General features: G+C 35.9%; 3 protein-coding genes across 4 annotated transcripts; 2 read left to right on the forward strand and 1 right to left on the reverse strand.

The window, feature by feature from the left end:
- Positions 170-5,722, forward strand: LOC18599818 (5-methyltetrahydropteroyltriglutamate--homocysteine methyltransferase). Of its 2 annotated transcripts, none has more exons than XM_007029961.2 (12): positions 170-362; positions 1,604-1,956; positions 2,053-2,140; positions 2,719-2,846; positions 2,934-3,325; positions 3,433-3,596; positions 3,761-3,841; positions 3,959-4,125; positions 4,213-4,318; positions 4,420-4,670; positions 4,766-4,967; positions 5,074-5,722. In XM_007029961.2, exons 2-12 carry the CDS (start codon positions 1,607-1,609, stop codon positions 5,440-5,442), a joined length of 2,298 nt encoding a protein of 765 aa, XP_007030023.2. In that variant the 5' UTR covers positions 170-362; positions 1,604-1,606; the 3' UTR covers positions 5,443-5,722. The 2 variants fall into 2 exon arrangements, with proteins under 2 accessions (XP_007030023.2, XP_007030024.2); XM_007029962.2 differs by lacking the exon at positions 170-362 and adding an exon at positions 433-605.
- Positions 6,159-7,300, reverse strand: LOC18599819 (3-oxo-5-alpha-steroid 4-dehydrogenase 1). Its single transcript, XM_018121590.1, has 2 exons — positions 6,910-7,300; positions 6,159-6,700 (listed from the first exon to the last, which is right to left on the reverse strand). The coding sequence occupies exons 1-2, from the start codon at positions 7,228-7,230 to the stop codon at positions 6,230-6,232; spliced, it is 792 nt and encodes a 263-aa protein (XP_017977079.1). The 5' UTR covers positions 7,231-7,300; the 3' UTR covers positions 6,159-6,229.
- Positions 9,413-14,956, forward strand: LOC18599820 (double-stranded RNA-binding protein 4). The gene is made up of 6 exons (XM_007029964.2): positions 9,413-9,693; positions 11,126-11,263; positions 12,357-12,592; positions 12,735-12,954; positions 13,692-13,874; positions 14,473-14,956. Exons 1-6 carry the CDS (start codon positions 9,465-9,467, stop codon positions 14,811-14,813), a joined length of 1,347 nt encoding a protein of 448 aa, XP_007030026.2. The 5' UTR covers positions 9,413-9,464; the 3' UTR covers positions 14,814-14,956.

Below are 15,149 nucleotides of genomic sequence, written 5' to 3' on the forward strand. Positions count from 1 at the left end.
AGCTTATAAAATAATAAAAAAAATGGTTGTGCCCCACAAGGATACATAACTCTTCTATAATTCCTATATTCTCACACCCACCCACCCCCAAAAAATCCCACGCGCTCCTGCAAAGAAAAGCCGCGCGTGGGATATTAATAAATGTCAAGAAAACTTAAAAAAAAGAAAGTGAAGGAAAAAAATTGATACAGATTTGAGATCTGCTTGGTTTTGCAGTCTTTGGTAGCCAGTAGCCAACATTTTGGCTATAAATAGGCAACTACTCCACTCTCACAAGTCGTGCCGCTTCTTCCTCTGCATCTCTATCTCTCTCCAAGGAACTCTTCTGTAGCTTATATCCGGTTCCACCTCCGTTTACTACGGTACGGTTCGGTTCCTCCTCACACTGCTCTCCTTCATTAATTGTTGGTTCGCCTCTTCTATTATCATCCATTAATTGGTTCCCACTCTTCTTTCATTCACTCTTAAGCCATACCCTATTGACGTTCCTTTCTGGGTCTATTTGAAATGATATAAACTTCTCTCGAAGTTTTTAATTTTGGTTTTTCCTTTTTTTTTTGTTTTACAAGATTAAAGATTTCTTTCTCTTTTACTGAGATCTACTGGTAAGTGTCAGCATTTTAACTTTCCCTGGTGATTTTCTTTCTGGGTTTTCATTAATACGATTTGGACTGGGGTTTTTAAAAAACTTTGCAAAAACTGGCCTTTTCTATTGAGATCTATTGAAAAGTGTTAGCATTTCTAACTATCCGGGTTGATTTTCTTTCTGGGTTTTAATTTTATGATTTGAAAAGTTCATTTTCAACTTGGGTTTTTCTGGAAGCAATTAATATTTTCATTTGATTTTCTTTCTGGTTTTTTATTAGTATTTGAATTTTATCTCGGGTTTTTGTAATAGATAAAGATTCTGTCTTTTTTTAGTGAGATCTATTGGTTAGTGTTAGCATTTGATCAGTTTTTTTGTATTATCTTTTCATTTTGTCTGTTTGACAAAGTAATTTAAGAGATCCAATCTTTTGGGGTTTTGGAAATTATAGATCTAGTGTTTAATTTTTGGTGTCATGGTATAGATCTGAAGTCAAGTAAGCACTTTGGCTTTTGCTTTCAGTGTAGTGTTATATTATCTTAAAACTTTTAGATCTGCATTTTGTTTGGTTATTTATATAAAGGTATCTTTATTTCTGATTCCTTAGGATTCCTACTTTACTAAATCCATATAATGCCAATTGAGATCTTGAATTTAAATGTTTGCCTTTTGTCTAATAATTGTAAGATACTCTTTTAGTTAGTTGGCTCAAACTTAAATTTATTTTGACGCTTTTTTTTTTCTCAGACCAAGCTTTTGCTTTCATATGCACATTTTTTAGGCACATAATCTTATGCTAGTAAGTGTATGTTACTCTTTTTTTTAGCTCATAACTTCTAAAAACAAAAATTCGTATGAGCTTTTGATCTCAGTTCATACTGAATTTTAGATGCATCATGGATCTTAGCTTTGATTCTGATGATTTTAAATTCGGAAATATAGGACAAGGAAAGTTATCTTTTATATCAGATTTTATAAAATAATGCTGATGTTTGTCTGTTCTTTTATTTGATTCAGAAAATGGCCTCCCACATTGTTGGATATCCCCGCATGGGACCCAAGAGAGAGCTTAAGTTTGCTTTGGAATCTTTTTGGGACAAGAAGAGCAGCGCCGAGGATCTGCAGAAGGTTGCAGCTGATCTCAGGTCATCCATATGGAAGCAGATGGCTGATGCTGGGATTAAGTACATCCCCAGCAACACTTTCTCTTACTATGACCAGGTGCTTGATACCACTTCAATGCTCGGAGCTGTTCCACCTAGATATAGCTGGAATGGTGGGGAGATTGGATTTGACACTTACTTCTCCATGGCCAGAGGAAACGCGTCTGTGCCGGCCATGGAAATGACCAAGTGGTTTGACACCAACTAGTAAGTCACCAATCCTGGTCATACTTATTCTGCGTTGTTGTCCATGCTGAGTTTTGTGATACTAGTACTTATATTCTGTGCAATGTGTTGATTCAGCCACTTCATTGTTCCTGAATTGGGACCTGATGTTAATTTCTCTTATGCATCTCACAAGGCAGTGGATGAGTACAAGGAAGCTAAGGCGGTATGTTTCTTTGAGTCTGATTTTTTATGTATTGTAACAGTGTAGATTTTGTGTGTGTCATGTATACTTATGCTAATAGCTCAGTTAGGAAATAGAGCTAAGGTATCTTGGTTCTGTAAGTACAGAGCTGACTCTGAAATTAGGGCAGTGAGATTGATGAGTATTTTTTCATGATATGGGAAATTTTATGGAAATAGTAGGATTTATAAGTTTGTATAAATCCATCACGATTTATGATAGCCTGAATTTGTTATAGCTTCAACAAGGCTATGGACCTAAATGATAAACATCTTTTAGCATACTTTATTTTATGCAATATCTTAGAAAATGTAGTTAACTGGGAAATGGCTCAGGGAAAGGATTCATGTTTGCCATTATTGTGCTGGAGATTCTATATTAGTAATGTTTATAGCTGTCTAGAGTTGTATTTCTGTATGAGTTCTTCCATTTTTTTGAGAATGCCCCAACTGAGCCCACTTATTATTGTGCCCCACATTTATCCTATGTTTTGTACTTCTTATTTGATGTTCTTAGTCTTAATATGAAACTTGGATGCTGATTCTCTGTCCCACATGCAGCTTGGAGTAGACACTGTCCCAGTCCTTATCGGCCCTGTCTCATACTTGCTGCTGTCTAAACCTGCAAAGGGTGTTGAGAAGACCTTTTCTCTTCTCTCTCTCCTCCCCAAAATCATCCCTGTCTACAAGTGGGTGTTGGTTCTCTATTTGTAACTGCTCTAATTTTTTTTTTGTAACTTCTCTAATTTGCTACATAACATTGAATCTCTCTTCAGGGAAGTTATATCTGAGCTTAAGGCAGCTGGTGCTTCCTGGATTCAGTTTGATGAACCCACCCTTGTCTTGGATCTTGACTCTTACAAATTGGAAGCTTTCACTGCTGCTTATGCTGATTTGGAATCGACTCTCTCCGGCTTGAATGTTTTGGTGGAGACCTACTTTGCTGATCTTACTGCTGAGGCATTTAAGACCCTCTGTGGACTGAAGGGTGTCACCGCTTATGGTGTGGACTTGGTTCGTGGAACCCAGACCATTGGATTGATCAAGAGTGATTTCCCTAAGGGCAAGTACCTCTTTGCTGGAGTTGTTGATGGAAGGAACATTTGGGCCAATGATCTTGCTTCTTCTGTCAACACCTTGCAGGAGCTTGAGGCTGTTGTGGGCAAAGGTATTTTATTTTCCTTTGCATTATATGGCTTGTAATTACATGATGAATAATACAATCTTGTTAGCAGTTAATATAGACTGAGCCGTGATTAATATTTTGATGTGCAGACAAACTTGTGGTGTCCAGCTCCTGCTCACTTCTCCACACTGCTGTTGATCTAGTAAATGAGACTAAGCTAGATGATGAAATCAAATCCTGGCTTGCATTTGCTGCCCAGAAAGTTGTTGAAGTCAATGCACTTGCCAAGGCATTGGCTGGTCAGAAGGATGAGGTATCTCCTTATAATTTTGCCACTTGTTTTTGATAGTTTCCTAAGAAACTAGGATAGCATCTTTGGATGGGCCTTAAGCCTTCTAGGTTGGTCTTTTCTGTTTTTTTATTTTTTTGTGGTGCTTTCTCACACCATGGCACCTACTTGTTATTCATCTATTTTAGGCCTTCTTCTCTGCCAATGCTGCTGCTCTGGCTTCAAGGAAGTCCTCCCCAAGGGTGACCAATGGGGCTGTTCAAAAGGCTGTAAGTGTTTGGATCAACTAAAATTCCAATTGTCTTTCAAGTACTGCTCTGCAGTAATCCTTTTCATTGTGGAAATCTTTCTTTGCTTATTATGTTTTACCGTGCTTGCTTTCCCAGGCTGCTGCTTTGAAGAGCTCTGACCACCGTCGTGCAACTAATGTTAGTGCTAGACTGGATGCCCAGCAGAAAAAGCTTAACCTTCCAGTCCTTCCCACCACAACCATTGGATCCTTCCCTCAAACCTTGGAACTCAGGAGAGTTCGCCGTGAATTCAAGGCTAAAAAGTGAGTTAATCTGGAAAATTTCCTTAATATCTTTCTTATGAAATGTCAGTATGACCATTTTATTAACTAGTGCCTCTCTTACTTCAGGATCTCTGAGGATGATTATGTTAAAGCCATTAAGGAGGAAATTAAGAAGGTTGTTGACCTTCAGGAAGAGCTTGACATTGATGTCCTGGTTCACGGAGAGCCTGAGGTGAGCACTCCATTTTCTTTTGGCCTTTTGCAGTAAAAGGAAGATACACATCTATGGTTTGTTCTTGGCAAGCATCCTAACTATTACTTACAATTGGGCAGAGAAACGATATGGTTGAGTACTTTGGTGAGCAGTTGTCTGGTTTTGCTTTCACTGTTAATGGGTGGGTGCAATCTTACGGATCTCGTTGTGTCAAGCCACCAATCATCTATGGTGATGTTAGCCGCCCCAATCCCATGACTGTTTTCTGGTCATCTACCGCCCAAAGCATGACTGCCCGCCCAATGAAGGGAATGCTTACTGGCCCTGTAACCATCCTCAACTGGTCCTTTGTCAGAAATGATCAGCCTAGGTATGCCTAAGAAGAAAATGTTGCATTTCTGCCAGCATTTTTTTACCTTTGCAATATGAATATCTGTTGACATTCTACGCTTGCCAATTTTCCAGATTTGAGACATGCTACCAGATTGCTTTGGCCATCAAGGACGAAGTGGAGGATCTTGAGAAGGCTGGTATCAATGTTATCCAAATTGATGAGGCTGCTTTGAGAGAGGGGTTACCTCTCAGGAAGTCTGAACATGCCTTCTACTTGAAATGGGCTGTCCACTCCTTCAGGATCACCAACTGCGGTGTCCAGGACACTACCCAGGTTTGTATACTAGCTTCATTGCTTTCTCCTCTCAAAACATTCATATTCTCCAACTGTCTACGATCACCTTAATTCTCATTGGTCTCATCTTTTAAACATATGACAGATCCACACCCACATGTGCTACTCCAACTTCAATGATATCATCCACTCTATTATTGACATGGATGCTGATGTCATCACCATTGAGAACTCACGTTCAGATGAGAAGCTCCTGTCAGTCTTCCGTGAAGGAGTGAAGTATGGTGCTGGAATTGGCCCTGGTGTCTATGATATCCACTCTCCCAGAATACCATCAACCGAAGAGATTGCTGACAGAATTAACAAGATGCTTGCTGTGCTTGAGACCAACATCTTGTGGGTTAACCCTGACTGTGGACTCAAGACCCGCAAGTATGCCGAGGTGAAACCAGCCCTCAAAAACATGGTTGCTGCTGCCAAGTTGCTCCGCACCCAACTTGCCAGTGCTAAGTGAGAGGCTCAAGAGAGATTGGAGATCCTCCTCCCTTGATGATTTATACACAAGATGACAGAGAAGAAAAAAAATTGAAAGAATTATCTGTCTTATCATTTGAATAACTGTGTTTCTCGATGAAATATTTGTTAGGCATAATATGCCCTCAGGGCCAATCGATTTCCTTATTTTTTTTGGGTGGTTTTTTCACTAAATATTTTGTATTTTTGGGAATATATATGCGGCCTTCAAGTTCCTATCGTATCTTAGCCGAATGAAATGTCATACCGTTTTGCATTCACTGTGTTGTTAGCTTCCCTCTCTTTTCACTCTTCCCTTTGAAAGCCATCGCCTCTCTCACTTTGCATGATACCGGCAATGAATCTTGTTTTATGCTTTGAAGCATTTAAGTTGCATGGGGTAATTTCACAAGAGATTTTGCAGCAACACTTGTTTCTTCTCGTTTTCTGTTTCTATTGTTGTCCACTGCAATCTAAGGTTTCACCAGGCTCTAAGCATGGTAAAAATTTGTACTACTTGGTTTAATGATTGATGCATAAAGATTGCAAGACCTAACCATTTTTTGCTGGTGCAACTAGTATGTAGGCTTGTCCTCCCCATCCCGATAATGCACAACCCATTTCAGTAATAAATCCAATCGAGAATGGAAAATGGGCAGGGGAAGTTCGTTAAATAAAATTAAAATTAAAATTATAACAAATGATAAAATAATAAAATTCCAAAAAATATATTGATTTTATTTCAAAAAACAAAAAACCGAAATATAGCTCACAATCATATCTAGAATCTAGAACACAAATGGAATCATAGCCTTGACTTTCTCAGGAAAATCTTCAAACTTGGAAAGGTACCATCTCCTAGTGGCATAACTCCTGCCCATCAAGTAAAAGGTGGTGCCTAGAGCAAATGAAAACAAATTCAAAGTTTGGGAAATGAAGGCAAACCCCCAAAACACTAGAACCTCGAATAGATAGTGAGGGCATGTCACAAAGTCGAACAGCCCACCCTTGGGGATCTTATATTCTTTGGCCCCTTTGCCTCTCAATTTGGAAAGAAGGTAATGATGGTAGAAATTACCACTTATGCCTATTGAAAACAAAAGAATTCCAGGACACATCAAATCAATTGCTGGCACTGGAAGTCCCACCGTGAGGTGTTGGGAAAAGATCATGAGTGCACTGGATATTAAGTAACTGAGAAGTATGGTTACCATTGAGTCAATAGCCATTTCACCACTGTACTTGTGAACAAACAAGGACTGCAAAATGAAAAATTAAAACAATGAATTATGGTTAACAAGACCTGGGGATCATAAAAGAGTAGAAAATTTTTAATATAAAAAAATATATTATGAAACAACTAGTTATATGTTTTCTGTAGATGAAATGGGAGTACCAGAAACAATGCTTTTACAGGGTAGAACATATTCTCAAACTTGTCTTTACGAGAGACACAGGAGTTATTTACCTCCAAAATCCTCTTGAAGAAATGGATGGTAATGGCAGATTTGAGCAACAAAAACCTGAGACCCTCATCTGGGAACATTGCAAACGAAAAGACCCCGGCAAGGAAAGCTGGTGTATAGAGCGTAACCATGGCAGCTCTACTGGAAAGCTTTATCTTCGATTCTGCAGAAGTTTGTGACCCAACGCCAAAGAACTTAGAATATTGCAAATGTTTCCCTCTTTTTTCTGATAACCCAGAAATCACCAACGGTGTAAAAGATATTAGAGATGTTGCAGTCACGAACAGAGAAGGTGGGAATAGAAATTTCATCAGCAACGACATGGCTTTTCTTTTGTTCCTGCCTTGACTCGTGAACCTGATCCAAGTCTGTATAAAGTTTATGCCTTCTGATCAAATTGCAAACACATATTTAATGGATGCGAATTGGAAAAAGGTGGTTCAATCATTGTACGGTATAATCTTTATAAATTCAAATTTGAATTCGATTAAATAGTATTTTTGATTGATTTCGATTTAAATCAATATGATAAATTAATAATTTATTAAAATTTTAAGATAATATATTTAAAAGAATACATAAGTTTCACTTAATATATAAATTAATAATATTTTTATATGTATTAAATTATATATATATAGTATATATATAGTTTCAATATATATATATATATTGTGACTCAATTAGGAAGTTTTTGTAAAATACAATTCTAATCTTATTTGTTTTCTTTTGAAATTGATTTTTTAAAATTTTATTTTTAATTTTTCTTAGTGCATTAAGAAACTCTAATATAGTATTCTTGTATTGTAAGAGAAAATTATGCACGATACATGCATATTAAGTTTAATGATTTGAAAAAATTAAAGAATATCTTAATGAATTAAGTTTTTATTAATTGAAGCATAAATTAATAAATTAGTAATTTATTAATTAAATAAATATTTTGATTAATTAATAAAAGTTTAATATTCAAATAAGTTCCTAAACAATGTCATAAAAATCAATTTAATCTCTATTTTTTTTATTACGTTTAAATAAGTACTTAAATTTTATTTCGAATCAAATAAACCTATTTTTCTAACTATTAATTAACGAAACCGTTGGTCAACGGTACATGTGGTACTTTTATACCACATCATCTATCATGTTACAAGATGACGTGGTATTTTAATGACGTTATTGTTATGTGACAGTGGACGTTACATTATATTATTGATTAAGATTTATTTGTTTATTTGTTTACCTAAATATTTATTCAAAAATGATTGGTAAAAGATTTAAAACAAAAAAAAGCTAATTTTTTTTTTCATAATCCAACAATAGATAAACTTTTTATTTATAATCTCAAAATATTAATTTATTGTGGTTTAACATTAATTCTAATGTCAATATTTGCTTTCCTCACTTGTGGCTGGCATCCACGAGAGAATGACGAATTTATTGTTCTTTTTTTCTTTCTATTTTCTAGCAAAAAAAAGGTAAAATAGCAGTCCAACAAAGGTGAATTAAAATTTTGATCCTTCTCGAATGATCTCATTATTAAGAGAAACTATTACATAAGTCCAGAAATATCTTGTGATTTTTCCTATTGTAGAACTTTGCTAGCTTGGTCTCTCATGTGGTTGGGTGAACTTATTTTTGCAGATACACCTTAGCTGGCATATAGTGTTTTATTAGGGATGCAATTATTGAGAAGATGATATTTCCTTTGGTCTACATTTTACAAAGATTTTATTGAAAATGTAATATAAATTTTTAAAATTATCCTTTATTTATCAATTTAATTNATTTAAAGTAATAAGATATATATATATATATATATAAATAAATATCATTTTTTAAATTTAAATAAGAATTAACCGAATTAAGAAAACTGAACTCACCTTCAATTAAGTTTGAATTTGCAGGCCCCTACTTGCACCCATGGTTGGAACGACGAACTTTTTTCCATTTTCCTCCTTCCTCCTCGCACCGATCCCCGGATTCAAATAGTGCCCCTCTCTCCTCCTTAAGAGTTCAACTCGAGAGAGGAGCTTTTTCATTTTGATCTCATTTCACTTCCCCTTAACCATGAAGAAATAATATTTTCTCTGATCCAAGAGAGAATCACTTTCTCTCTCGTGGTGAAAATCTCATACCCAAGCATTATTACATTTGCAAAAACTTAGTATGCCAAACGAAGCAAAGTCTTTCTCGTAAAATAATTCATTTTTCTAGTACCATAAGGCAATTTAATGATTAATGATTAAAATATCAAATAGTAAAAAAATAAAATTTCACAATTAATTCAAAATAATATCCTTGTGTCATAAGTAGACATAAAGCATTTCATATATATATATATATAAATTACAGATCACTGTCTACGGATCATTCGCTTCCCAAAGGGAAAATAATAAACTTTTTTGAACAAAGTTAAAAAAGTTAATAACAAAAAACTCCGTCAACGATAAGTTGAAAAAAAGAAAAACTTATTTTTGTTTTTTTGTGTATATATATATAAATCCTAGTTGTTTTGTCAGTGGAGGGAGAGCGAACAGCGGGGAGGAGAAGAAAAATGTACAAGTCGAAATTGCAAGAGCTATGCCAGAAGAAAGCATGGGACTTACCAGAGTACGACACCACAAAGCAAGGGCAAGATCACAATCCTCGCTTCGAAGCTGCCGTGGTGGTCAACGGCATGTCGTTTCAGTCTCAGAATCCGGTCAGGTCTGCCAAAGAAGCCCAAAACGACGCCGCTCGTGTCGCTTTCCTTCATTTCACTTCTCCCCCTATTCCTAATCCTGGTACCACATTCTATTTGAGAAAAATCCAAACCCGAAAATATTATTTTCTTTTACTTCTGTTGGGTCCCTAAGAAAACGCGGGAAAATGTGAAGGAAACAATTGATCATGTTATTATTTATAGAAATTTAGATGTTTTCCTTTTTTTTTTTGGTTTAATGTGAAATGAAATTGTCGAAAGTGGCGAAAAATAAAGAAACCCTAAAATTTGAATTTTATGATTTTGGGTGATTTGAAGTCCCAAGGACTTGTTTTGTTTGCGTATAATAAGCTGAATAAATAATGCTTTTTTTTTTTTTTAAATTAAGCTGAATAAACTGTGTTGATCACAATGTTCTTGAATGGAGGTCTTTACTTTGGTTTGGTGGATCGGATTTTATAACTTTGGGAATGGATTTCGGTGTTCATTTCTGTTTTCAGCAATTCAAATAGAAGGTAAAATTATGGTGGGTTGATATTGAGGTTTATGGATTCTAACAGGTGTTCATTGAGGTGTTGTAAGATGCTCTATGCCAAAACGAGAGGAGATGCTCTTCTTATCTAGAGGAGAGCTAATCCTTCTTGTATCATTTTTTAATATCAATCAAATTATTGGCTTAACAAAAAATAAAAATGCAAAAAGAAGGTTAAATTTGTAGAGCTAAATGGTTGTTTTCCAAACACTAAATTAGATATCTTTTCAGTTTTCATATTAAATTAGGGTGAATATTGTAAATCAAAATGTCATGGAGAGGATAATTGATCTATGTCTTTAGTTGACAGTAAATTTTGTGGTTTTGTCTGCATTTAATTTTTTCCCTCCATTAATGCTTTGTCATATCATTTGAATGGCCTTATCATTTGACGTTGGGAATAAGTTATCGGTAATCATTTGTGGTTTATGTAGCTTTTACATATAGAATTGAATTATAAATTGCCTTTCCAACTCATTATTTTTCGTATGCATTGGAGCTTGTTCCTTTTCCACTTTCCCTTTTGGGTTTATTCACTAATTATTTTTCCAAATTCAATTGCCGTGATCACCTTTGGAAACTAGTGCTTGGAGCTGTAAAGTATAAAAACTGCTGTTAATTGTGAGATTTTTGATTTTATCTTTTAGGAAATAGTATGACAATTGATTGCCTTTAAGATAGTGTGGGTTTTTAATGCACCTTGTAAAGAACTGTGTTGATTTTCTCAGGTACTCTTTCATTGACGTTTCATTAGAAATCATGAGTACCGATATGGTTGTAGATCATAAAATCCTTGTTATATGCACCTCTAGCTCTTTGATTTTTTATGACTTATCAACACATTTTTTTCCTTTGTATTAAAGACTTTAAGATTTATATTTTTTCCCCCTATGCGTACAAGTTTTCAAGTTTTATTAAATTTAGCATGCATATGCTAGAAAGTAAATTATCTTCTTATGTTTGGTTGCTGTGGTTCTTGCAGGTTCTTCTAATGTAACTGCTAATTTTGATAGTAATATTGAAAACAGAAGGACAGTGCAACCGGGAAGACAAGAAACAAATCGACTTTCTCAGGTCAATGAAACAGGCTCCGTTTGTAAAGATAATCACAGAGTTAAAGGTCAGCAATCTTCTTTTGTATGCCAAAAACCCTAATTTTCCCCACCCACACCAAAAGAAAAACTGGATATTTTGTTTGTTTAGATTTTTTTTTATCATAAAAGATGATTGAAAGTGGTTTATGTTCCCATTTGAGTGCTGGTGTCTCCTCTTGCATTTGAGGTTAGACTTTATACCCTCAAATAGGTACTGAAAATTATACTGTTTAAGTCTCAACCTGGAGCTCAACTTTGTATTGTATCACATCTAAAACCTTTTTTTCTTTCGAGTTTTAATAAAATATATTCTACATGATACATGTTATGTTACTGGCAAGTGTGGTTGTAGATAAGCCAAGTTACTTGCTTAGCAGTCAACAAACAAGCCAAACTCATGCCTAAAGTTAGGTTGCGTTGTTTATTAAAGCTGCACTTAGCTCATGTAGGTTTTGTAGTGTGCGGCTTGCCATCTTCATTAATTTTCTCTTCTACTGAATGTAGCTCATAAATTTGCTTGTTTTGGCTTGATATTGTCTTCATATTCAGCAGTTTGAAGGGTTATCAAGTGAAGCTACCTAAACTTGCCAAGTGCAAACATAGTATTTTGTTGAGCTGAGTGCAATCTTCATAGGAATTGATTTAGCTTAAGTTAGCTAGTTTGAATTCAAGTTCGGCTCTAGCTAGTGCGTTGATTGACCTAGCTAAGCTTGAAACAGTATTGACTAGACTAGCTTGATTTAGCTCCTTGTTACCGTGCTGAGAGAAAGTATTTGAAAATAGAAAAACAAAAGTTCAAAAATTTCATGTCATTGTAATGAGTTCCTGGGCTCTGCTGACTTTTTATTGATGGGAACTGGCTTAGAAAGACTGCCCTTCTGTTTTGATATGCCTGAAGTACCTCATTTAGAATTCTTATGCTTGAATCTTGGAGCCAATTAAAATTTAAAAGAAAAGCAAGAATACAGCAGAGCAGATAGTAGTAACACTGGAAACGCCTTTGATGTCTCAACTGCCTTGTTTTTAGTTATGCTTGCCGGTGTTTTCCTTAGCTTCATCCTAACATGTTATTTTTTGTTAGTCATTATTATCCTCTGACTTGGAATTGATGGCTTATAGATATCCAACACCTGTACAAGAACCAACTGCAAGTTTTTGCTCGAAAGAGAAACGTTGATCTACCAGTATATTCTTGTGAGTGTGAGGGTCCTCCTCATGCAAGCCGCTTCAGGTGCAAGGTCACTTTCAATGAACAAACTTATGAGAGTTTGGAGTTCTTTCCAACAATAAAGGAAGCTGAACATGCAGCTGCAAAAATTACTTTATCGTCTTTGTCGCCAGATGCTTTTCAAGAGGTCCAGTTTGCTGATTAATGGAGCGTTTTGCCTTTGTTGCTTTGCTGTTGTTTATGATATTCTTGAAAATGTTCAGTTGTTGCACATCGCTAGAGCTTGAGTTTTTTGTCTTTGCTTTCTACTTTTTTGTTTTCTCCTTCAGGAAGACTTTAGCTTCTACAAGAACCTTTTGCAAGAATTAACTCAGAAGGAAGGTTGTCCTCTACCAGTTTACACAACAACTAGATCTGGTGAAGCCCATGCATCGACATTTGTTTCCATTGTGGAGGTAAAAGGAAATGTTTTCACAGGACAGGAAGCAAAAACCAAGAAGCATGCAGAGGTTTTGGCAGCAAAAGTAGCTTACATGAAATTAAAAGAGCGTATGTGCCGTAAACTCCCTGTTCCCCATTTTCTTTTTGAGAAAAACAAAAATAAGAAAAAGAAAGAGACCTTTTTCAACCATACTGTTGATTGTCTATCCTTTTCATTGCCCTTTCTCATTTATATGTTTGAATTGCATTGTAAATTGGCTTTTGGAAGACACAGGAGAATGAAATTTGTTTGACCTGGATGCTCTAAGGGCATAAACATTTGAGTGCCATGGCATGCAATTCTCAAGTTTTATCACATTGTGGAGAAAGATGATTTATGTTCAGCAAGTCCTGACAAGCAAGTAAAAGGAAAAGAAACCTTTCATTTTTTATGCCCTAAATGAATTTATTGGAGCATGAGTTTACTCAAAATAGGCAGTTTCTGTGCTGGGACCATAAAGATTTTTGTGAAACTGGAGACACTTATAACCTTTAGAACTTGCATGTTGATTCTTCTAGGGAAATTGACTCTACTTGAAATCATTATTTTGCCTATCTTTAGCCTAGTGATAAGGCAACAGCATCTGGGGAAAGTAGGTCTTTGGTCCGAATCATAGTAGTGAAAAACAGAAGATATATCAATTACTTGCTTCCAAGAAAGCTTGTAGGTTTGTCATATCATTGTGAATTATTTGTACGAGTACGTTAGTCTTTGGTCCCTGTTTGTGAGTATTATGGTCAGTTCTTAATTTATTTTTCCCATTTGTGAGTAGTTAAAGTGCTTACAGTTATGCCTTCCTTTTCAGGCAAGTCAAATAGAGGCTCTATGGTTATTAATCCTGCCTACCAAGAACGACAGGTGCCTGTGCTCTCACTTTCTCACTCACGTTCAAATGTCAATGCTGATACCCAACAGAATTTTGGACCCAAAGCCTGCACATTATTCAATCCTAGTTCAACTACAGGGGAGGATCAGCATGATGATATAGGTGATTATTCAACTGGAAACTTCTAGCATTTAATATTCAATTACAGAAAAAGTAGATGGTTGACAAGTTCCTGAAATTACATGCAAATGGTTTTGTATTTGGTGCCTTAGCTCCTTAATGATTATCTTTCTAGAAGTATTTATGCTTTGAAAAGGCCAACACTTGATGTGGATACATCATGAACTACTAGATAGATGGACCATTAGAAACCTACGTGAAAGTGGTGAGTTGAGAAGCAAATAACAATTTGCTTCAGAGACCCATGAGTGCTGGCCTTTTCACTTGGTTAACAGCTAGGTTTTTCTCCATTACATATTCATGCGTGCTACCTTCATAATAAAAATGTCAGTTTCCTGCATTGGCAGTTTTACATAGGTGGGATACACTGCACCGTGCAAATCTTTGGTTGCTCACATGGATGAATGCAAACACTTTTGTGCATATACATGCATACAAACACTTTTTAATTCATTAAACTAGTGTACATCTCTTTTCATTTTTGGTAGTCAAATTGTGTGCATCCTGTTGAATATTAACTTCTGATTTACATGTCTTACAGCCATGTTCCTTACAGCATTTTCATGTGAATTGCTTGCAGTTTATGGAACATTTCGCAATCATCTTCTCTCTATTCCATTCCCACAACCAGAAATGACTACAGATTGGCAAAGTAGCTCATCCACATCTAGTCTGTATGATCCTCTTCTTCCGGAATATGACCTTTCTATGTCTAATTTGCCGTCTAATCACTCAGCTACTACCAATTCAGTTACAAATTCAATCACAATGGAGCCTGTTGCAATGAGTACTGTACCCTGCAACAAGGTCATAGTTCATCCCCGTGTCCCAAACTTGAACTTTCCTGCTGGTAGCACTGTGCTGCCCATGAGTGATGAGAATTGGGTTGCCTTTAAGTTAGAATCTCAACCAAACCAGTGACTTCTATGAACCAAATATTTTATTGCAAATGCCACGTTTTACCATGCTTAGAATTGCGAGACCCCAGGTGAAATTTCATGTTTATGCAACTGCTTTCTGCAAACAAAAACTGATGAATAGAACATATGTAACTCGTTACATCATCTTTGCTCCAGGCTTAGCCATTTTAGGTGTTTGAAAAACTGGACAAAAGGGAAAACATCATTATCGGCCATCTATGGATATGCCTCTTCTAGTTGCTTATGCCTAATACAGAGTTCATTTTGACTACAGGCATTCCTAGCAATTGGCAATGTGTTAGTTGACGCCGGTAAAAGATGAGATAGGTGGGAGATT

This window comes from Theobroma cacao, chromosome 5 (assembly GCF_000208745.1).
Source record: "Theobroma cacao cultivar B97-61/B2 chromosome 5, Criollo_cocoa_genome_V2, whole genome shotgun sequence".
Lineage (NCBI taxonomy): Eukaryota > Viridiplantae > Streptophyta > Magnoliopsida > Malvales > Malvaceae > Theobroma > Theobroma cacao.

Coding starts and splice junctions, on each gene's coding strand:
- LOC18599818 (XM_007029961.2), top strand. CDS start 1,607: ATGGCCTCCCACATTGTTGGATATCCCCGCATGGGACCCAAGAGAGAG. Junction 2,141..2,718: donor AGTACAAGGAAGCTAAGGCG/GTATGTTTCTTT, acceptor TCCCACATGCAG/CTTGGAGTAGACACTGTCCC. Junction 4,126..4,212: donor CGTGAATTCAAGGCTAAAAA/GTGAGTTAATCT, acceptor CTCTTACTTCAG/GATCTCTGAGGATGATTATG.
- LOC18599819 (XM_018121590.1), bottom strand. CDS start 7,230: ATGTCGTTGCTGATGAAATTTCTATTCCCACCTTCTCTGTTCGTGACT. Junction 6,701..6,909: donor TCTTCAAGAGGATTTTGGAG/GTAAATAACTCC, acceptor TTCATTTTGCAG/TCCTTGTTTGTTCACAAGTA.
- LOC18599820 (XM_007029964.2), top strand. CDS start 9,465: ATGTACAAGTCGAAATTGCAAGAGCTATGCCAGAAGAAAGCATGGGAC. Junction 9,694..11,125: donor TCCCCCTATTCCTAATCCTG/GTACCACATTCT, acceptor TGGTTCTTGCAG/GTTCTTCTAATGTAACTGCT. Junction 12,955..13,691: donor TTACATGAAATTAAAAGAGC/GTATGTGCCGTA, acceptor CTTCCTTTTCAG/GCAAGTCAAATAGAGGCTCT.